Genomic DNA, 24,376 nt, shown 5'->3' on the forward strand with positions numbered 1-24,376 from the left:
AGAAACTGGACCAGTTGGCTGAGGATAGAAGTTAGTGGAGAACTTTTGTGAACGCGATATTGAAGCTCAGGGTTCCACAGGCCATAGAGTTAGTTAGTTAGTTAGTATTATAGTATGAAAGTTTGTTTGTTTGTTGCTGTTGTTGTTTTGATTGGCCCATTAACATTGAGGAATTAGAGCATGAGTTATGGATTCTTTAAATTCTTAAAAATTACCGTTTAAACAAAACAATAATATTGCCTAATGATTAGATGCATACCAATCGAAAGACCTCATTGAACTGAAAAAAAATTACACATGGGTAAGTATAAATCTTCATGCGTAGTTTTCGAGAAAATTGAGGAAAATACTGTAAGTTTATTGTTATATATTTAGAAGTTTTTTACATAGTTTTTTTTTATATATAGTTATATAATAGCTTCATATATAGTTCTACATTTTATATAGTTATATACGATTACCACACCACCTTAACTGACACTGAAGTGCAGATTAATTAAGCTTTTTCATTATGACACTAGCAAGACGACAGTATATGATATTAATCAGCGGTGAAAATCTGTCTTCAACATTGGGGGGGACGGGTAAGATCGTTCCCATAATCTTATTTTTTTAAGCGTTGTTCAAAATATTTATGAAGTTGGTAAACAATGCTGTGGAGGATAAAGGGAGCAAAGTTGTCTTCAACATTGGGAAGCGAACAGAATTGAGGCTTATTTTCGAGGGACATCGTTTTCATCTCATTTTCCTTTGTGGTAATCGGACACGAATCATCACATTTCTCACCCCCCCAAAAAAAAATCATATTTCAAACCGGATTATTGGGGGGTCAGTCCTCCCCAGTCCCAAGATTGGACGGGACATGTCCTCTTCATCTCCCCGGGATTTGCGCCAGTGGTATTGGTTAATGAGATAAAAACCAAACCATTTTTGTTTAAGTATAGTACTCTTCCTAAAATAAGACATACATCAATCGACAGATCATATAACATTGACATAAAAGGACGTGCTTAATGTAAATTTCATGTGTAGTTTTCGAGAAAATGGATAAAAGCAATAATTTTTAATTATAAAAAATACATACGTATGTCGTTTATTGCTAATCTGTTGCAGTTGATAGATTTTATTCTGATGACCAGATTAGCCTATGTATTCATATAGGTACTGTATGTGTAAAATATATGTTGTTAAGGAGCAGATTTGTGTTTATTGCCATTTGATTTTCACTAACAGTGACAAATAATCCTAACAGTAAAGCACTGACTTTTAGCAAGGAAGAGAATGTTGGCATTGAGAGAAAAATATGTGTATTTTATTGAGAGAATCGGAAATACCGAGAGGTATTCTAGAGATATTAATAAAGTGGAGAAACAGAGATTGTTTATTATATAGAAAATGGAAGAGAGGCTGTAATGGAGCGTTTTTCAGGCGAGAGTGTTTCCAAAGTAAGCTAAAGAGAAATTAGTAAGATATATAACAATATATATACATAGGTATATAAGATATATAACATATATATAGGACTATATATAAAATTTCTTCTTTGGTGCGCTCACAAACCAAGGGCATCATTTCAGACTTCGCTTGAGGGGAGCAAGAGCACCACTGACAAGACTTTCACGTTTTGTACCAGTATATTAGAAGATAATCGATTAAAGTATACGTATTCCTCAAACTCTTGGGGCGGGACAATTGTCCCCTTCTGCCCCGATAAATGACTCCCCTGCCACTAACTAACTTGGGGTATACACAAATAATGTTCAAATATTTAAGACCTTATACTATTCTTAAATTGAAACAACGTAGTTTTTAGGTTGCAAACAAAATAGTTACAATCCTTATTATGGAAGGAAAATGTAATTCCAAATAGTTAACATTCTTCGCTAGGTTAAGCAGATAGACAGAGAAGTAACACAACAATGGAGTGGCGAGTACTATTAGGAGTTAGCGCTACCTACAGACTAATACATTATCCTCTTATAATAAGGATTACAAATCACAGTATACTGAGAAAAATCCGTCATCCGGACAGCGGTATATTGTACATAGATATATACGAAATCCTTATGTTTATTACAGAAATCAGTACGAAGCTTACGTTAGCCAAATGGTACATACGAACTCATCTTAGATATTGCATCATGCCGTTGCAGGATATCTGTAATCTAACAGTCTTCTGTATATTACATACGTATACTTATGTTACGTATGTCAACTATATGTTACATATACATCCATATGTATGTGAGATCCAAACCACCTATATACAGTTCTTTCCTTCGTATGGAAAGTACGTTTGTTCAAAACACATAAGAAAGTATTATAAAACATACTTTTTGAGTTATACGTTTGCTGTACGTTAAGTCCAAAACTACAGGATTTACACATGTAACCTACTTAGTATATGGCGAATGTAGGAAGAATGCTATACTGTCACGTACAGTATATGGCAAGAGGTACCCCAACATACGTAAATCCAGCCGACAACCATTCGTGAACCTCTTTAATCAACTAAGGGAAAATAAATGTGACACATCGACGCTGTACGAGAAACAAACAGTGATGACCATGGGGAGTGAATTCAGAGCTCTAATTGCTGTCGTGGTAAACCTCCACGTTACCAAACGTTCCGTCGCAAAGGGTTCTGGCAAGGGAGTCAAATAAGTGTTGTTTATGTTGTCCAGCGTCACAAAATATACCCGTATTATGTTTCACTTCACCAACAGCTACATGGAAGCGAGTATTATATTCGTAGACAATTCTGTGAACGTACATTAGGCTAGAATGCACCTGATTTATCTTGCATCTTGTTTTCTGACGAAGCAACATTTACTAATCATTGTGAGTTTAATCACCGAAACATGGATTACTCTCTATCGACAATCCAAATTTAGCTGCAAGTGGAACGACAACGTCCATGAAATTTAAATTTATTGTGGAATTATGGGAAAACTTATAGTAGGGTCGTCTGTCATTGAAAGCGTACTGTAGATTCTCGAATGTATATCGACTTCCTAAGAAACAACCTTCCACGAGCGTTGGAAGACATTTCAGTGGAGACCAGAAGGAACGCATGGTTCCAGAACAGCCACTGCCAAACTAACAATGCACGATATATCACGGTCTGTTTTAACGAACTCTATTTCCATTCTTAGATTGGGAATAGTAAACTTATGATTGGTCAGCCCGTATCCCCGATAACGACTCTTGTTTGAAGCAATTAAAGTCTAAGGCCTGGCTAAAGTGGTATCAGCTGCCACGGTGAGATCCTATAAAATACCATACTGTTGCAGCCTGTTTTAACTTTTCAACTCAGATGGTACAGCAGTTCTTGTATGCTTGGATAGAGGCTTGTCATGCAGCTAATAAAACTCATTTTGAATACAACATGTGAATATGTTTGTTATGTTTGAAACATTAGAACATCGTTTCGCCCATGATGTTTGTCCCATACTACATTAGTTGACAATTGCTAGGTATTAAATACATTTTCAACTATAATGTTCTGTGACATTGTCAGGCGCAGCAAGTGACAATATAGTACGAATATTATGCAAGTTTTATGGCCAAAATACGTCACTAACGTGTCAACATGGAAAGGAACAGGACGTAAAAGAACAAACAAACATAGAGAGCACTATCGAGTAATGACATGAAGTATCAGGTGTCATAAATAGAGAAAAATTCGGAGCAAATCAGTCAGAAGTATTATCATCTCGGGCTATAATGCATCTGTTCGCATTGCTGTTCACAAGAGAGCTCATGAGTTTCACGTGTATGTTGTCCCACTCTTTCCTTAGAGCAGTTTCAAGGTCCTAAAGTGTCAAAAGTCTTGGGTTCTTCTGTACAAGTCGTCGTCCATGAGCATCCCAGGCATGCTTAATGGGATTAAGAACAGGATAATACGATGGCCAGTCTATGGTAGATATTCTAATGCTCAAGGGTTCTTCAACTTGGTCGGTTCCGTGTGAACGTTAGTTGTCATCCTTCGACATGAACTTTGGGCCCACTGCACCACGAGAGAGATGAATATATCCTATCAGGATCTCATTACAATGACTTTTCCCTATCACGGATCCGCCTACAACAATGTACAGTGGTGTTCGACCATTTGAAGAATTCATTATGTCCGTTCCTAGCATAATACCAGTGCCACCATACCTGTCCCATTCACGAACGTTGGGGGAATGGTAACGTCTTCTTCGTTCTCGAAACACCAATTGATTACCAGAATCGTTGGACATACAGAACCATGACTCAAATAAGAACATGTTATTTGCCCAGTTCCTCTCGTCCCAATCACAATGTGTCATACACCACTGTAATCTGGCACGGCGCTGGGTGGGGGATTTTGGAAATCACTTAAGGCAGCGTTTCCCAACCTTTTTCAACTTGCGACACACTACAGGTGTTACTTGGATTCTCGCGGCACACTTATAGATATTATTATTTGTAAATATTAAATACAGTGGTATATTTTCTGTGATTATTGATCTCCTTCTCACAGAGAAGAAAGCTCTATCATTGTTTTTTCCCCCATGGTAAATCATTATGTTTATTTTTCATTCTAATTTAAAAATAGAAAACCACTGCAATGAAATATTGGACTCAGGTTTTTAAAAATACATTTTCTTTTTTTAAAAAAAAACTTTATCCAACCTTTTAATAAGAAGGAAGATCACTAAATAACGAACGAACAAACAAATCTCTTTTACTTTTAAAAAACTAATGCAGGTAATTTGTCGAAAGGATTGAATGATATTTTAAATTTTCAAGTTACGAAATAGTCTGCAACAATAAAGAAGCAATAATGGTCATAACAATGATAACAAATATTTTTCAACATTAGAAATGTACAGAACAGCAACCCGGTATGAAACCTAAAATTGTAGATTCATAGTAGAGGTTCATAGTAATGTGAAATACAAATATACATTTTTCCCACGTTTTGCAATTTGATTGCTATAAAATTAATAATTTTGTTTCGATTCCTAGCGGCACACCAGCGGCCCATTCACGGCACACCAGTGTGCCGCGGCACACCGGTTGGGAAACGCTGACTTAAGGGATAGTCGTTATTCCGCGCATAGCCTCCGACATTATTGAATCGTCGTGAAATTATTCGGGAGGACACAAAAATATGTGGCAAACTTCACGGGAAATCGACTTAAGCGATAGAGTTTGTTACAAAACAAACAACAATCAAAGAAAATGATGATCGCCATTCAAATCTACTATTTGTTACTAATAACTCCTGATATTCTTCCTTCTTTAGAGCAAATACTCAGTTTACTAACGGAACGTCATCCTTTAGTGCCTTCCTGATTTCCGCTCCTGCTTTAATCTCAGACTTTCGAGCATTGGAGCGTTTTTCCACGGGTCCTTCTGATCGACGCTCTTCTGGCGTGGGCCCTTCTTTCGTTGGACCCTTCTGAAGTGGGTCCATTTTGACTCAGCCCTTTCTATCCTCGCCCTTTTGTCCGGGTCCTTCTAACATGGAATATATGATGGCTGCATTAAAAGATGGTGCTCTCTGTTAGTACCAACGACCTCCCTTATTTCATTTTCTTTTTTTAAACAAATAAAATTAAACCTTTTTCCCAATAATATTCTAACTTTTTGCATTTTCCTTTCCTTAAAGAAGACTGTATTCAGCAGTATGAAGAAGATTTAAAGTTAAGACTTCGAGCAGTTCTATTTATCTATTTCTTATATGTCTTTTCCCTCTTGCAGTCTTTTCCTCAACATCTTCCTACTGTCATCTTCTTGTCACCTTGATCTCGTGTGACGTCTTCACTCAGAGAGAGACAGAGAAGGAGAGAGTTGAAAGACAAGGTGACAGAGACAGTAAAAGAGAGACAAGATGAAAGAAAAGAGAAAGAAAGAAAAGAAAATGAACTGAGAACAAAATCCCCTTAGGAGAATCTGTCTCCACACTCCAAAGCCAACACTAGTACAACCGAACTGCTAACACCTTCTGCTTCAACTCCTTGCACTTTAGTAAAAGCCAAGTGAAGAGAAAGAGAAAAAGTACAGATAAAAGAAATATAATAGTAGAAAGAAAGAAAGAGGAACAAAAGAAAGGAAAGGAAATGTTTATTTTTAAAACTTGAAAATTTTCTGCCTGTAGAGCTTCTTTACCTTTCGGCACGATGGGAAACTCATTCACAGTGAAGGAAAAGGAAAAAGAAGAATAAAGTTAAAGAATAAAAGGAAAGTAGTGACAAGAAATAAACGGGATAAGGAAACCGAAATAAATTAAGCTTGGAAGAAAAGATTGCAAGGTCGGATTTTTTTTTTTTTTTTTTTTTTGGATGTAATATTGATGTAAGGATATGAGTTTCAGATGTTGAAGTGGTAGTTTCACACTGATATAAGCTAACAGAAGTCAATCATTTCCATTATTTTACTATCTATATCATAAACTATATTAGAAAATACTGTCTTTGCTCACATTAGAACTGTCATATGGTTTGCAGATAAATTATCACTCAAGGTTCATATCTTCACATTTTTTAATGGCGCGGTGGCTCTGTGGTAGAATCTCACTTCTGGTGAGAGAGATCATTAGTCATAGTTTGTTGTGAACAACGTCTTTCTTGTCCATGATTTTCTCAAAATTATGTTGTTTCTTTCCACATTTCCATTCCACCAATCATCCGCCTGCTTTAAAGTAAAGAGCATAAATGAGACACGTTTAACCCTTCGCGTCCCCAGTGTTTACGTTATAAAATCACGTTTTTGAATATTTCCTATAAAATCACGTTCCTTGCTGGCCACACAGTGAAATCACAATGCAGTATTGATTTCTGCTGCCATCTGCTATACAGAAATGCAAGTAATTCTTACCTAGACCAGTAGAAGACAAATTCAAACAGAAATCAGTTGTGGTCTGTATAGATAGGCGTTTCTGAAACGTTTATCAAGTTTTATTACTCATATCTTGGTTTCTTTCACCATTATCGCTGATAATTTAGTAAAGACATATAACTTATTAACCATATAATACAATTGTATTTATCTGGCAGAAAAATATCTATCATCTAAAGCAAGGGTTCTCAGAATTTTCCACTAGCATACCACAATAGCATAATAATTATAATTTTCCATAAGTAGTGCATACCACCAACAGCGGTTTGCGTACCACGGCCTGAAAAACCCTGATCTAGAGTGAACCGCACACACACAAATACACACAAATAATACTGAAAAAACTATAAATAACATATTTTACACATGAATAGTCTCTAGGTATAGTCTTAATTAGAGTTACGAGAAAAAAAATTTTTTTCAATAATATTTTTACGCATGGTATTCAAAGGGTAAAGTTAAAGATTTCATTTCCTTTTTAAAGAATTTGGTTTACCAAGAACTCCTCTGTTTGGATGCAACTCATTCTAGCTTTCAAACTTCTTGTATCAAATAAAAGACAATATTCTGGCCAAAAGCATATACTATTTAATAAATAATATCTTTACAGTTTCGTCAAAGTATACTTGCCTTCATCAGACACATTGTCAGTCTGAAAGTTTGAGATAAGGTGCCTGATGAAGCGAAGATACTTTGCCGAAACTGAATCGATAGTATTTATCGATAGTGTTTATCAAATAGTATTTGCTTTGGAAAGAATTTGTCTGTTATTTTATAACTCATCTGTATATTTATCTGTCTATGCGTGTGACCATCTTGGACGCAAAATATCAAGGGATACTTGATAGCTCGCCATAAATTTTAGCCAGGTTATAGGTCAAACATTAGGAATCGAGTTAGTTGACGGAGGTGATTCTTGCAGTTGATCAAGACATATGGACAATCAAAGATCGGTTCCCCATGTATTCCTATGGGCAGGGGTAAAAGTGGATCTGAAATGGTAGGGGACGGTAGGTAATGGCATGAGTCACGCCTTCCCAATACCTATCTTTGCCCATTGTAAGTTTTTAGATAAAGGGGGACGCCATACTTATTGTTTGGAGGTGGAAGGATGCCGTCCCCCCGCGTTGCCCCTCACTTTTGCCCCTACCTATGGAAGTAAATATGGATATCATCTTTATTTGATAGACTACCCGCAGTGTTGTTGAAATTAGCGTATTAGTATAATACTCAAGACAAAAAATCCAATCTGTGCATGGAATACAACGTTAAATAACTTTCTAATTGCCATAAATGTAAAGACTCAATTTCTATTTTCAATTAGAACTTAACATTGTTTCAGATCTCTATGCCTTTTTTTTTCGCCGAACGCAGTGATAAATGTACGATAACTTGGCTCCATATATTTTTCATATTTATGCTTTTGGTGGAACAGTATTTATTCCGCTCAAGCCATCGGATTGCTGTAAACTATAGATTAAATTCGTGTTTAATTAAAAGTTCCAATTGTTTACAATTAATTGATTTTACCCACCAACCACTCGAAACTATATACCATTTATGCAATTATTCGTTATACATGCGAGCAATAACATACGCAAGTGGCACGTATCACCATTAAGAAGATAAGTGATAATACAAATAGCGACATCTACTATCATCTAGAAGGCAGGTGACAATGCAGGTAGCAATATCAATTAGCATTAGGAAGGCAAGTAATTATGCAGGAAGAGATATCTTTTGCTCAGAAAGGCAAGTAATTATCCACGTAGAGACATCTATTAGCATCAGGAAGACAAACGATAATGCAGATAGAGACATCTATTAGCATTCGGAAGGCTAGTGATAATGTAGGTATCAACATCTATTGGCAACAGGAAAGCAAGTGACAATGCAGATAACGACATCTGTTAGCATTAGGAAGGCTAGTGATAATGTAGGTATCGACTTATATTAGCATCAGGAATGTAAGTGACAATGCAGATAGCGACATCCCTTACCATCAGGAAGGCAAGTTATAATGCAGGTAGCGACATCTATTAGCACCAAGAAGGCAAATGATGCAGGTAGCGACATATATTAATCATCAGAAAGACAAGTAATAATGCAGATAGCGGTACTGTTAAAATCAGAGAAGCAAATGATAATGCAGTTAGTTCCAACTATTAGCGTACTATTATTAGGATTTTATCGTTACGCACACAGAGTGAGACTTTTGCCGTTTACATCAAATAATTTCACTTTCGTAAGGAATAAAGATTGAAATACATTTAAAAATGAAATCAATATAATCAAACCATTAAAATTCTAATGCATGTTAGAGCAAGTAGGGCAGTAGGCGTACCGCGTAGGGCAGTTGCTAACGCTCTTTGGTGAGCGTTTCCGAGTTCGATTCGCGGATTGGATACTTGGTCCAGAAAAGATAAAAGAGTTTACAGGCCTACCATTTTGAGTAACGTTTTACCTGGGTTTTCCTAAATCACATCAGGCTAATGCGTGAAGTGGCGGTTCTAGCCAGGGGTAGGGGAGCTTAGCCCCCCCCCCTAGTTTTTGATGACAAAAATAATTTAAGCTATTATTTATATATTTTTGAAAGTGTATAGTGAACTCATGATATATTATCATAATCTGGGGTCTGGCTGTGCCCCCCCCCCCAGTTTTTACTTTCTAGATATGCCACTGCATATGTGACGTGGTAAATTGAACATAGATGCTGAAAGCCCATAAATCTAATTCCTTTAGTTCCATGTCAGAGGAAAGATATATACAGAGCCGGCCGGATCCAGGATTTTCTGAGGGGGGGATGCACCAAATAATTGCCAGTACATTTGAATTAAATTTGATTTGTTTTTAGATGCCTTTAGGCATCTGTGGTGTAAATGAGGAATTGCCCTGGAAATGCTAAGTGTCTGTTCTCGGTGAATCCTTTTCCTTCAACATTCAGAAAATTCACGAAACTATTGATTTTGCAAAACTGACTGCTAGCTTCTCACTTGAGGTAGTGTATATTTACAACGAAGGGGGGGGGGGTGCACGTTATATATATATTTGCTTATAAAATATTGGGAAAAAGAAAGAAAGATGAGAGAGGTACTGTTAAATAATAAATATGCATTTAATAAATTAATACCAATAAATTATCGAGAATTTCAGGACATTGATATTCATAAAGAAAGTTTAAAAATACCTGTTGCTCTCTTTTCCTTTTAGCCAACATAACATAAATATTTTCTTTCTAAATAGAAACACGTGTCAAATATAATTGAAAGTTATTATTTTTTCTTTCATAAATTAAAAAAAAAAGAAGCTACCATCAACGTTCATTACGTAGGAGGACCATATCCAATACGGCAAAAGGTTTCATTAGACGACGGCTGAATCTTTTAAAATTATAACCTTTCGTAGTGAATGCATAATTAAAGGGAGACTATTAGAAAGTGGTAGCGCCTGTACCTTCTTCTCCATGTATTAATATTCAACAACTACCGTCATCTTGTTAGAGACGAGAGAACTGAAAAGCAATGATTAGATCTTTTTTCTCTCTCTCTTTTTATTTTTCCTTCTCACCTTCCTCCTTGTGCTCGTTCAATCTGTACAGCTCATTTTGTGTCTAATTCACCGTGACATTTCTGTTCTCAACTTTCAAGACGCGTTTTCAACTAAAGCTAACAATTTGAAACATTATACTTTCTTTCTTTCTTAAAAAAAAAAAAAAAATCATCATATGTGTTGAGGTATGTTTCACTATATAACTAAGTAACGACGCGAAATAGGTAAAACAAGGGTTGAATATTTGTTTATTTTGTTTACGCATTTCCTTATTGTGTTTACAAGTAGTATATCATCACTGATAATAGATATAATATGCTGTTTAACAGTACATTTATATATATATATATATATATATATAGTGATACGACCAGTCTTTTCTGTCTTTTATAGGTATTATTTTCCCCTGTATTACGGACACTTTCTCTAGAAACAAGTTGAAAAGTACTGTAAAAATACATTTTTAGTAATTCATACATCTGTCACAATTTTGCTTTCTCAACTGTCTGCTCAGCAACGCAGACGAAGCTTCTCTGTTTAACAACACTTTCATGTCGTTTGCGTGCATTCCACTCCCACCTAACCTGTTTTAGACACAACAGTGATTGACAGTTGCCCGCCTTTTGGGATGACACTTTATTCTATTGTCCCGCTGGAATCTCTGACCAAGCAGAAGACAAATTTAATATTTTTCGCCCGTGAATGCGCATATTGTCTCAAAAATGTAGTAAATAGTGATAAGTGTGAAGTGCAGAGAATTATAACATTGTGCCTCGAGCATAGAGTATTGGATGGCGGAGGATAATGCAGGTACAGTAACATTTTGGTAATATGCAAAAATATTTTTTCTAATTGCATATTACATTGTTTACTAATTTACGTAAGAAAATATTGAAGCCTCTCTAAGGCGGACAATTTTTGATTCCCCACGGCTGTCCGCTTTAGAGAGGTTTTTTAAAAACAATTTCCACGACCTAAAAGTATCGCAATATTGTCTGGTATTCGTTAATAGTTGTGTATCCTGTAATGCTATCCCAAAGCTGTACACATAACGTCCATTTCAATGTGATGAAAGTAATATAGAAATTGTCCTCCCTCACTTAAAAGTGGAATTTTCGAAAACTCCAGAATACCTGTCAGTCTATCATTCTATTTGACTAAAATTAGACTTAAATGTAATCGGCACTTTCACCAATCAGCTATTCAATATCTTTCAGTTTAACGCCCCACGATTATGCCCTTTAGGCTAAAGGAGATGATGAGTAAAACAAATGAATGATAATGGAAGAATTGGTGGAATGAGAAAGTGGAAGGAAATGGGAATATCTCGAGAAAATCCATGGGCACTATGTTGTCCACCACAAACTTACTCGAATCAAGGATCCCACGAAGCATAGGTAAAACCTCTACCACTGAGTCATCGTAGCCCCAATGCCATCAATCAACTTAGCAACCCCGAAAAATATGGATTTAACAATAATTTCGGTCATTTTCGATGTTCTATTTTTTAAACCGTTTTCTCTCCCCCCTTTATGCCGATGTGGCTGAACTTGGATTTTAAATGGCATTGGAAGTGTCAATATTTATTTCAGCGACCCCGAAAATTTAGGATTGAACTCTATCGGTCTTTTTCTATTATTTTTACATGTTACTCCGTTTCGCACTTTCTCTAGATGCGTCTTACCCCACTTTTAGGGGTGTCTTACCCCCACAGTATGCTTTCCACATTGTAAGTCACATGTATATCAAGTTTGGTTGAAATTGATCCAGATGTTCCATATGTATATAATATAGAAATCAGTGGAAATTTATTAATAAGTATAACATGGGAAGTGAAAAATCTTATACTCTTTCTGCTACGCATGGAGTTAAAAAGGGAATAAGTCGTACACGTTTTCATTTTCTTTCGGGAGCTAGATGAAACATACTCAAGGGCTCCATCCAGCCCGCGGATCGCCATTTGGCCATCAGTGCTGTAGGTTATAATAGTCACAAAATACTCTATATCAAAATAATAAAACTGTACACCTATACGCGTTTCTTTTTTTTTTTTTTTTACTTGTATTCGTCATATATTTGCAAGTTATAATATCACTGAGACACAAATGCTATGTACGCATGTTATAAGAATTGTGAAGAAGTAAAAAATAACTTCTATTATTAAATGTTCTAAGTTATTGCTCTCCCAAAAATTATAACATAGACCCTAAATATTTAAAAGTGTATAACTTATTCTCTATAAACAACCAAATGTTTTCATATTAGCACTCAAAATCTAAGTAAATTTGTCATACGGATGTCTCATACATGAGAAACATATCCATACTTGGAATCCATGTTAGAAAATCCACATTCCAAGCAACAAAGTACAACTTCACATTCAGAAATCTCCTTTGGTTCACCATTTTATTATTCGCAAGCGATGACGAAGCTCACAAGATTATATATGACTGGATTAATATTAATGAAAATCAAACAGTGAAAAATATGAAACTCTTGTTTTTATTTTTTTACTGTGCATCATAACAATCCCGTGAGTATCATGCGCTTAAAAACGAGTCTCAATCCTCTTGTGTGTCAAAGTGAATTGAGATTCATTCTCAACATGTGTACAGGGACTCACTCTTGGTTAAACAATGAACCACAAGACAGGCGTTCTATTCTATGTACGTAATTATATAGTTGGTATCTCACGTATTATGCATATTGTGTTCCTACAATGGGATGTAAATCAAGTACTACTAACGTAGATAGTTCACACTTATTATTGAACGTACATTGATAATTACATTACAAATGTTTCATATAATATTCTTCGCTGTTCTGCATATTTTCCAAGCTAATGGTAGTCTTTATATGTTGTTAGTGCAGTTGTTTTCGTTGATTTCGGAGGTGAACAGCCCGATGGTGCTTATAGTAAGGATGAAAAATAGATGAGAAGCAGGCTGGTAGCCAGCCCAAAAATGTAGGGGGAGGCTGAAGTCAAGGGGGGCCCGACCCCAAAGTAATATAGTTCATCACCATATTATAGTTCATTTACAATCCTACCGTGAAAATTTTAGGGGGGCCCGCAAAAATTTAGGGGGGCCCGCCCCCTAGGCTCCCCTGGATACGGGCCTGATGAAAAGACCTATTTTAACAGTAGAAAAAGGTTAAAATTGCATAGGGTCAAGTCTATCGAGTATGATATATGTCTCAAGATCTGTCCTGTCGGTTTAAACATGTAAGATGTAACCATCCGATAGGCTAGCGTATCGATGTCATACGCTTCTTGCAATCGTATGTAGTACTGACATACATATTTGCCATGGATTACCTGGATTGTCGTCCAAGAATGCTATTCAAGTTTTGTAAACATACTTTAGGACACTTAATATATTGTATATCAATAGCTCATTTCAACTACACATATCACAACTAGACCCGTTTCCCGAACTGCTTTTGGTGTAACAAAATGCGACAATGCTTAAAACTATAAATCTCCACCGCTTCTTGCGCCCACTCACCTCTAGTGGTGTTCCTTGTATTTTAGTTACAACCTACTTAAGTATTTATGATAATTACAATAATTCGATTAATTTACAATGAGATATTTTTAAAGTGTACGTTATACTGTATTTTCTTCTTGTTGTTCGTTTGCTTACATTGCGTTTCACTGCTCACATGACTCACCAAATGCATACTCTACTTTCAAAGAATCATCTATTCAGGTAAGAGTGCTATACCTACCTGATAACGTATACGTTTTACAGTATAGTTTACAGAGTTCAAATCGTTAGTAAGTGTATCATATAAAGATTGTTTAGAAAAGACTGCAAAAGGAAAATACCAGATAAAACAAAATCAAATGAAATCTTTCAGTTTAACGTCCCACATTTTTACCCTTTAATGTACGGAAGACGGGTAATTTAGACAAGTGAATGATGATAGAAGGATCAGTGGAATGAGGATGTGGAAGGAAATGCGAGTACCTCAAGGAAACCCATGGACAAAATGTCCACCACAAACTTACTTGGCCCGGAATCGAACCAAGGACTCCACGCGTCAGAGGTAAACTATATACCATTGAACCACCGTGCCCCGCAGGAAACCACCAGAAGTAGAGAAAAAATGAAATGAAATCTTTAAATTTTCCGCCCCACGTATATGCCGGCGAGACTAAAGAAGATGGTGATGATGAAAAGCGAATGAAAATGGAAGAATGAAAAAGGTCGGAGAAAACGGGAGAACCTCGAGAAAACCCACGCATATGGTGTATGTACACTACAAATCTCACTTGACGCGAGCTGGAATCGAATCAAGCATCCCATGCACCACAGGTGAACGCTCTACCACTGATAGATGTGTAGAGTGATAGATATTTGATTAGATCGGAGTTATTCACGAAAGAGCTATGTGATGTAATCATCAACCGAAATTTGGTAGCCAAGTCAAAAAGCATCGGGCCCGCCAGAAGAAACAGGAAACAAGACTTATGAACAATGTTACAAACCAAGTTCGAAATTGTCAATTCCCCCTCAATTGTATCAAATTGAAAAGTATGTTAAGTAGTTATTTTATGGGTATTTATGTATTTCCGTGATAGGTAATATCAGTGCACCTATAAGAAAAAGGCTAGTGACAAATATAAACATTTCAAGATAGGCTGCCTATGATTTATTAACTATATGAAGGTTATATGTTAACATTTTGTTTTCTTGTTCTGTTAATTTGAACGTGGGAGACCCGGGTTCAATTCCTGGCGGGAGCTCATGTGGTTCGGATTCCACGTTAATCAGTAGGTCCACGTCTCACATAGCCTCGCTGCTGAACGGGACGCTAAACTAAAATCACCTCACCTCTGTTCATTTGAAGACAGAAAATACGTATTATTGGGAGTTCACACACACACACACACACACACATACACACACACACACACACACATACACACAAATACTACAAAATATTGTTTTCCAAAACTCAATACGATAAATTCACGATTATCAGCGGAATCGGATAGAGCAGCAACCACGGATAACCGAATTCCACTGGTAATCCGCAAAATGACCGAAAAAGGACACAAATCAACATGAAAATGATTCTTTAAAAATACAACTTTCTTAACAGTAGAAGGGCCTACGTGTACAATTATGACTTTTCTTCCTATTTACAAGATTGTTGGTTTACAAGTAAACATTGGTCAACTGTTTTTGTTTGTTAGCGTTAAAACATTTCTTCTTCATTTGTGATTGCAGTTATTTTAAAACAATATTTTATCGCAGATTGGTTTTAAACGATGTTTGCTTTTAATATCGTAAATTACAGTCGTAAAAAAAGAATTTAAAAAAATCGGAATAATTCACTCGTGGGAAGTATACCCCGGGATGCAGTGGAGGGTATACAGGAGTATTCGGTGTATACCAACCTGACATTTTTATAGTCTATCGTATATTTAAACTTACGAAAGAGCGAGCGTATACGGGGTGGGTATACGGTATATTTTTGCTCATGTGGTTCGGATTCCACGTTAATCAGTAGGTCCACGTCTCATATAGCCTCGCTGCTGAAAGGGACGCTAAACTAAAATCAACTCAACTCAACGGTATATTTTTGAAAATACTCTAGCGTATACCCACCAAAAATTCAACCATTACGTCTCTGTTGTATACGGAACATAGAAATTTGTAACAAACAAAATTTTGTTCTGGATATAAATTACCTACAGTAAAATTGCTCCTGTTTTCTTTATCTTTTCAGGAAAGGAAACCGATTTAATGTTAATGGACACACCGTTTCCTAGCGACTACAACCCCTTGTGTCATAATTTTACCGTTGGCAACCCTGACAAAATGGAATTTTATTCTCCAAGATATCCAGACAAATATTTAGGCAATTTAGATTGTGTTAAAATACTCGAAGGTAAGTAACATAGTTACTCAATCTTGGCTGCACTAATAACAATGCTTACTTAAGACTATTTATACAACACTGACGTGACTAAATTATTTCTATATCTTATATTTGAGGCACCTAGTATCAAAATCCGCAACATCCATTTCGATTAGTTTCGAGTAATCTCACAAAACGTGCAGTGAAGCTCCATATACACGCATACAAAGTCCCATATTTGAACTAGTTTTTTAATATGAAATATTAAGCTTTTAAACAAAATTATATTTCCATGGAATTCCTTTAGATCAAATATATAACAAGCGATATATAACTCAATTTTGTTTTTAAAAGAATAGATTTAGCGGCTTTTGATACTAGACGCCTCATTTATTAAATTCTAATTAAATAGGAGAAAGAAGAAGCACATTTTATTATATTAACGAATGTAGCTGATCACTTTTAATCACTTGAAAGAATATCATTTTATTTAATTTGAATGTGATCGGGGCCCAATTCAGATTTTCAGGTTTGTCTTGCCATGTTTGAAACTGTTTCTAACAATGCATTTTGTTCTTCTCCACGTACTGTTTATATCATTATGTTCTGTTACATACATTGTTTTGCTTGGTTTAAATAATATTCATGCAGTAATTTAAGGAAGTACATATTCTCTTATCATAATTCTTTTTTTTAAAACGCAATCATTCGAGTAGTAAAGGAGGTCATATAAACGATGCAACTTTTGAAATGCCCGCCATTTCTGTTTTAGTAAGTTGGCAACACTGAACGTTACACGATTTTCATCTGTTGTCTTTATGGTTAGTAGTCACGCATTGCCGAATAGCGCACGATTTTCATCTGTTTTCTGTACGAGTAGGAATGAAGCGTTTCACGACGAAACACTGTGTTGTGATAGTGGAAATCTTATTACAAATGTGAATGTTGTGCAGAACTATTCGCAGACTCTGTGGAATGTTTCGTTAACGTAATGCACCGAATAAGCTCGACTGTGATGACGTTGACCAAACATGTTTCACGGAGTTTGCGAACAATCTCTGCACAACGATTCCCGACATTTGTAATAAGATTTCCACTATGACAACATAGTGTTTCGTCGTGAAACGCTTCATTCCTACTCGTACAGAAAACAGATGACGATCGTGCGCTATTCGGCAATGCGTGACTACCAACCATAAAGACAACAGATGAAAATCGTGTAACGTTCAGTGCTGCCAACTTACTGAAACAGAAATGGCGGGCACTTCAAAAGTTGTTTTCTTCATGTGACACCCTTTATACGTCATGCGTTACGATTTTCTTGGACAAGTTTACTAATGAAATCAATCCGTTGACACCTGCGCGGGAACGGTGACTTTAACGATAATTATCCATATAATATATATAGAAGTAGGTGGGTCACTTCAAATCAAGCTAGTTGATTTTTTTTGGTAATAGATGCTAATTACCTCGGCCGAGGTCATTAATTGAGTCAAGCCGTTAACCGTTAGCATCTGCAAGGGTAACTGTGACTATTCATATTTCATATTCCATACATGTAAATATGTGTGTTTTGCTTGATCCTCTTCACTGTATTTACCACAGTTGATTGGCTATCAAATTTTAAGTTTTGATTTAGTCAAATTTTAAAGAAAAAAGCTAACTTCTATTTGGAAGAAGAATTACTGGGCAATACAGTACATGCATGTTAGCTCTATCCTAATAAACGTTAAATTAAAGCATTGTGCACTTATAAGGATATATTTCTCAAACGAGTGAAGGATTAATTTCTTTCCGCAATGAAACCCTGTCATTAGCAGAGTTTTCTCTTCCTTCTGAACTTGAATGATACAAAATAAAATAAAATGCCTTTCACGAAGTGAATGATTTCAAAGAATCATGCATTTCTATAATTTTGAAATTACTGGTAGCTCATGTCTAGGTAATAAAAGTAAAGATTCTTTCTATATTTACATTTTAAGCTCTTACTAATTAAAAATAATATTGTAATGTGGGGCAAGGAATATATAATACATATAGAGATCGTAATATAGAAGATCATATAACCGAGAAGTATAAGCCAGGCAAGGCGCTATATAATTAAAGGTTGACGAGCGTTTTAAACATTCGAGCAAAGTATGGCATACTATGGTGTATAAATCTTAAGTTTCTGAGTTATTTGTAATCGAATTTGGGTTTAAGCTCAGTAAAATCAAGACATTTCACTCGAACGGGATTAATGGAATTTATCCGATCTTGACCAAAAATTGGAATGGTGGTAGAACGTGACAAACAAAGTACACAAGTGATATATTTTGGTATGCATGTCTTTGAGTATTTGACTTAGTAAAATGTCATTATATGTGGTATGCTATCGACAAATACTGATCAGATCTTAAGCAAATCTTGTTTGGTAATATATCTTGTATGGCTTAGTACGTACTTGACATATTATGATATACAGACTACTCGTTCTTGAGTTATTGTCCACCAATTTTGAGTTTGGCCTTATTGAAATGACGTAATTTCACTAAATCATAATCAATAAAACTAATCTGATATTGAGCAAACTTGGGATGGTGGTAAATATTGACGAACTTTGTACACATTTTAGCATATTATGAAATATTATGGTGTATAGATATTTACTTTCTGAGTTATAGAGTATCAAAATTGAATTTGAATTCAATGAAATCAAGAAATTGCACTAATATCGTTTCATGGAACTCATAAGATCTCATCAAATTTGGCATGGTGGTAGACCTTCATGATCTTACTACGCGTATGATATACTATGTTGTCAAGGTTGAGATATTTGCTATCGAATTTGGAGTTGGACTTACTTGAGTCCAAACCTTAAGTTTGATATCCTAACTAAAACTAACTAACTCTAGACTGGAAGTTCAATATCACGTTCACAAAAGCTCTCCATTGACTTCTATCCTTAGCCAACTGGACCCAGTTTCTACTTTGTATTCCTATTTCTGCGAGACCCATCTTAATATTGTGCTCCCATCTGTATCTAGATATTTTAAATGGTCGTTTTCCAGTTGGTCTTCCAGTTAAGATTTTGAAAGCATTTCTTCCATCCTGGCAAATGATGACCTGCCCACCTGAGTCTTCCTAGATTTGATGAACCTAACAATGCTTGGTAAACGGTATAAATTATGTAGTTCCTCGTTATGAAGTTTCCGCCATTCCCCATTTCCGTTCCTCTTGGGTCCGAATATTCGTCTCAGGATCTTGTTCTCAAATACTTTCAGTCTACGTTCTTCCTTCAGAGTAAGTGACAAAGTTTCGCAACCATACAGAACAACAGGTATGATTATCGTTTTATATTTTTTTAAGTTTCAAATTCCTCAACAGACTTCGCGACAAGAAAAGATTTTGAACTGAATAATAACACGAATTCTTTGGTTTTACTCGACATTTAATTTCTTCGTGAATATTGCTTTCGTCTCTTAATATTGTTCCTAGATATTTGAAAGTATCCAGTTTATCAAAAGTATTATTTGATATTTTAACGCATTCATAATTTACCGTATTACGATTCCGACGAACTTCCATGTATTTAGTTTTCTAGCTTCTAAGATCTCGACCAAATTGGGAATGGTGGTAAATCTTCATGAGCTTATAATATAAGATATCGTACCAAATTTGGCATGTAGAAGACCTTCGTGGACTTATAAGATCAAGACAAAATTTGTCATGTTGGTAGATCTTTATGGGCTTATAAGATCTTGACCAAATTTGCCATAGTTGTAGACCTTCATGAGCTTATAAGATCTCGACCAAATTTAGCAAGGTGGTAGATCTTCATAAGCTTATAATATTTCGACGAAACTTGGCATGGTGGTAGACGTTTATGAGCTTACAACGCATATGATATATTATGTTGTGAAGATTGAGATATTTGCCATCGAATTTGGGGTTTAGACTAACTTGAATCCAAACTCCAAGTTTGATATCGAAACAATTATAAACCAAAAGCCTTCACGCTACGATATTTCACATACATATTAAGATTGTTAACATCTACGAACGATTCAAATTTGATTCAGCGGAGATTTTTAATTCACGAGTTATTGGTCACCAAATTTTGAGTTTGACCTTAACAAGCCCCTTTACTGAAAGTAAATGCAATGACTATTTACAATCAAGATTTGCTTTTAAAAAAAATCAATTAAGAATTTTTGTCACTATAACAAAATTTACTAGTTTTCTAAACTAACATTTTCAGTGACATTGCTAGTTTTCAAATTTTTCTCCCATGAAGACTGAAGGAAAAACAAATACGAGGATACGAGGGCCAGTCAAAGCTAGTAGCAGTGCTTCGGAAAATAAAACAAGATATAAATTTTCCAATAACTTTATTTGTATGTAATGTTCCATTCACAGTCTACTTTTCAACGTTATTACCTCCGTTATTTAAGTATTTGTCGAGGCGTGGTACAAGGTTTTCTATGTGTTCTGCAAAGAAATCCCGTTCAATGTCCGATAACTATTCTTGGGCTGCTGTTTTCACCTCGCCATCCGAGTAGTATGGTCGCTTTGCAAGTTCGTCTTTCAAGGGACCAAAAACATGGAAGTCACACTGTCTGGACTATAAGGAGGGTGATTCCACATTTCTCACCTAAATTTTGTCAGAAGTTCGCACGTTTGTTGTGCTACATGCGGTCTTGCATTATCATCCAGGACTACAATGTCTTTGGACAGTTTACCTGGTCGATTTTTAAGTGTTTTTTGCAATCGTTTTAGTGTTTCACAATAAGAAGATGCATTAATTGAGATACATTTCCAATTTGGACTCCACTTGCAGCTGTTGAGACATGTTTATGACTGACTATCGGAACACCTCGTGAAATTCGCTGTCTCACGATACAGCTACATGTCTGCAGTGTTGTCACACAGTTTCATCAAAATGGTCTTTGACCGAAAATATTTTCAAAGGAGTGCAACTAAATTTTTGACTGACCCACGTATATTTAATATAATACTAATTAAAGCTTTTGGATGTGTGTGTGTGCAATAGTGTTATTTTTAGCAATTATTAACTAATTTTCCTTCTTCTTTTCAACATCATTCATGTTAGAGAAGGAAATAATCCGGAACGTGCCGAAAGAAATGGTGATTTGCAGGAGGTCCTCTAGAATCGTAATTACATCAATGTTCGCTCACTGATTCCTTTCTTCATTTTCAGCGAAACACCCCCTCCCCTTCCCTCAGAGAGAAAGAGAAAGAGAAGAACGTAAAAGATCTCTTTCCATAAGCACACACACACACACACGCACATAAAGAGAGAGCGAAAGAGAATAAGCGAATATTAATCTAGCGAAGAGAATTCTGTGATCATAGAGAAGAATCTTCAAGTGAGGTCGTAGAAACGAAGAGTATGCATGTGAAGAGAGGTGGGGGGAGGGGCTAGCAGCATTAAAGCGATGTGTTTAACACCCTCTTTTTCGAAGTGATTAGGTATCTTGTTATCGCCTTCAACATGGCAGCAAGAGCTATCTTTTACGTGAACAAGAAACGATACAAGATGAGAAAAAGAGAGAGAGAGAGAGTACATGCCCTTGTGGGAGAAAATGGAGTAGGAGAAGTTGGAAGGAAATGTTGGAAGATAAGGTTAGATAATTGAGCGGAAAAGTTAAGAAAGAAGAGCTATCGAAATGTATATATATATATATATAACGTGTATGTGTATACATAAGAAAAGGGAGAAAAGGACGCAAATAGATGGAAGAGAGGAGAATATGCAAAAAAGAGGAGTGGAATATGAAAGTGCAAAAGTGAAGGAAAGAGAAAGAAGAAATGAATGAAAGAGAATGATGAAAAGGTATATATATATATATATATATATATATATATATATATATATATATATATATATATATATATATATATAATATGTGTGTGTGTGTGTAATATGAGAAGCAGAAGGATAATATTGGAAACCGAGAAGAAAAGAAAAAGAAAAAAACTAAGATTCTCGTCAGAGGGTGTAAAGCAATGGTTTTGCTGATAGCTTTTGCCAACGAAAAGTAATCAACTTTCGCACGGGGACTCTCCGTACCTCGATGAAGTGAAGGGATGAAAGGGGGATCAGTATGCAAGACACTGGAAAGGGTGAAAGTGAGTTTTTACATAGCTTGATGGGATATTAAAGACAGTTTCTGTACTAGTTTCGATCTTCTGCTTCTTCATATCACATATTATCCAGTATGGGTTATAAAACGCACTGCCAAATACATATAAATGTCTATAGTTACGTTCGTAGTATGTGCACAACAAGCAGTTCCAACACTGAGGGGAAAATCTATATGTGAGTATTTTTATATGGTGTATGTGAGAGAGATTGAGTATGTAGATGCGCAAGTTTTGTGTACTGTATGCATTAATCTCTCTCGAAGCGACATAGAAATGGTTGTGCTAACGAGGGCTTTGTCGCTTACGTTAGCAAATATTGCCAAGCCCCAGACTATATTTGACTAGTGTACTGTGTCAAGCTTTTTTTTTTTTTTTTTTTTTTTTTTTTTTTAATCAATCCCTCTGTTTCGATAGGTTACATTTAGCTTTTCTTTTCTCTTTTGTATGTTGACTTTCTTTCACGTTATTGATTTCAGTTTATCCATAACCGAAATCGATTATCATCACTTCATAAATCCTGCTAACAACAACGTAAGCAATGCATTGTATCGAATCAGCTATATCTTATGCAAAAATGATTTTCAGCAACTAAAGCCAAAACTAGCTCTTTAAGTTTATGCATTTTAGTATTTCTATATTCTTTAGCGCTGTATTTAATACAAAATCGACCTATGAATGAATTTTCTTATAGTCTTAGGGCAAAATTCCTTTAATATATACAGTACGTCGGAAAAGTAACAGAACTTTTTCTTTACATTTAACCACTAGCTCCATCTACTGAAGCAACATATCGTCGGAAACCTGGATATCTGGTCAAGAAAACGAGACTACAATCATGAAAACCGATTAACGTAGTGTCAAGTTATAGCAAGAAAAGTAGGTGTATCTGGTGTTACTTCGTCACAAAAACGCGATGGAGCAAAGAGCCAACACTAAATTTTGTTTTAAGCTAAGTAAAACATTTACACAAACATTGGAAATGATGAAACAAGTATATGGTGATGAGTGCTTGTCTAGTATACGTGTGTTCGAGTGGTATACGCGATTCCGGGAGTTTCATGAGTCCTTGGAAGACGACCCAAAGCCAGGTAGACCGTAAAACAAAAATTGCGATGTGTTGGTGGAACAAGTGCGTGAAATGATCATCCATGCGAATTCGACTGAGATGGATGGCGGAGGAATTAAATACTACGGCAGGGATTTAAAGAAACGGAAACTCTGTGTTCGATTTGTTCCCCTCAACTTAACTGACAACCAAAAACTTGCTCGCGTTGAATATTACAAGGTCTTGATTAAAACAGCCAGACGGAACAGAACATTTCTGGAACCGATTGTAACTGGGGATGAGACTTGGTACTTCTGGTACGACCCGCAAACAAAACATCGAAGTGCTACGTGGAAGTCCTCAGGTTTTTCGAAAGCTAAGAAATTGTGTTTTCAAAAATCACATGAAAAGACAATCTTGATTGTATTTACGATTCCGTATTATACTTCAGGAATTCGATCCACAGGGCCAAACTGTTAATGGTGAATATTATTTGGATGTTATGGAGCGTTTGTGTTAGTTTTTTGTATCACTCAGTGTACGTCTGATGAGGATCTTGGCTAGAAGATCGAAACGTCACGTGTAAATGTGTTTTTATATTAAATAAGTGCAGTCTTGTTTAGCAGTGTGTTTATTTTTCAAGTGACTGGTAATTGTTATGTTCCACAAGATCCCTTCAAATGACAAGAATTGACATGTTCAGTTATACAAGTACTCTACGTAATCATTTACATCTACATGGTAATGAAAATCACGATAAAAATGTTTAAAGCAAAGGATCTTCTCTCACTAGCCACACATAATGAATTGCGATGTTTCACACAACGCACAGTCGTCACCAGTCAAGCTAAAAGAGAATTGCTTCGATGTCAAGAATTTACCAACCGCACCAAC

At 35.8% G+C, this 24,376-nt stretch overlaps 1 protein-coding gene across 1 annotated transcript in view; it reads left to right on the plus strand.

Moving 5' to 3' along the window:
• LOC145674418 (uncharacterized) overlaps positions 1 to 24,376 on the plus strand; it is a gene marked incomplete in the record, with an annotated part of 974,191 nt that overhangs the window by 568,636 nt on the left and 381,179 nt on the right. The window contains 1 exon segment of the mRNA XM_081744455.1: positions 16,159 to 16,320. Coding sequence (XP_081600581.1) covers positions 16,159 to 16,320 — 162 coding nt within the window.

This window comes from Thermobia domestica, chromosome 2 (assembly GCF_964235325.1).
Source record: "Thermobia domestica chromosome 2, izTheDome1.hap1.1, whole genome shotgun sequence".
NCBI lineage: Eukaryota > Metazoa > Arthropoda > Insecta > Zygentoma > Lepismatidae > Thermobia > Thermobia domestica.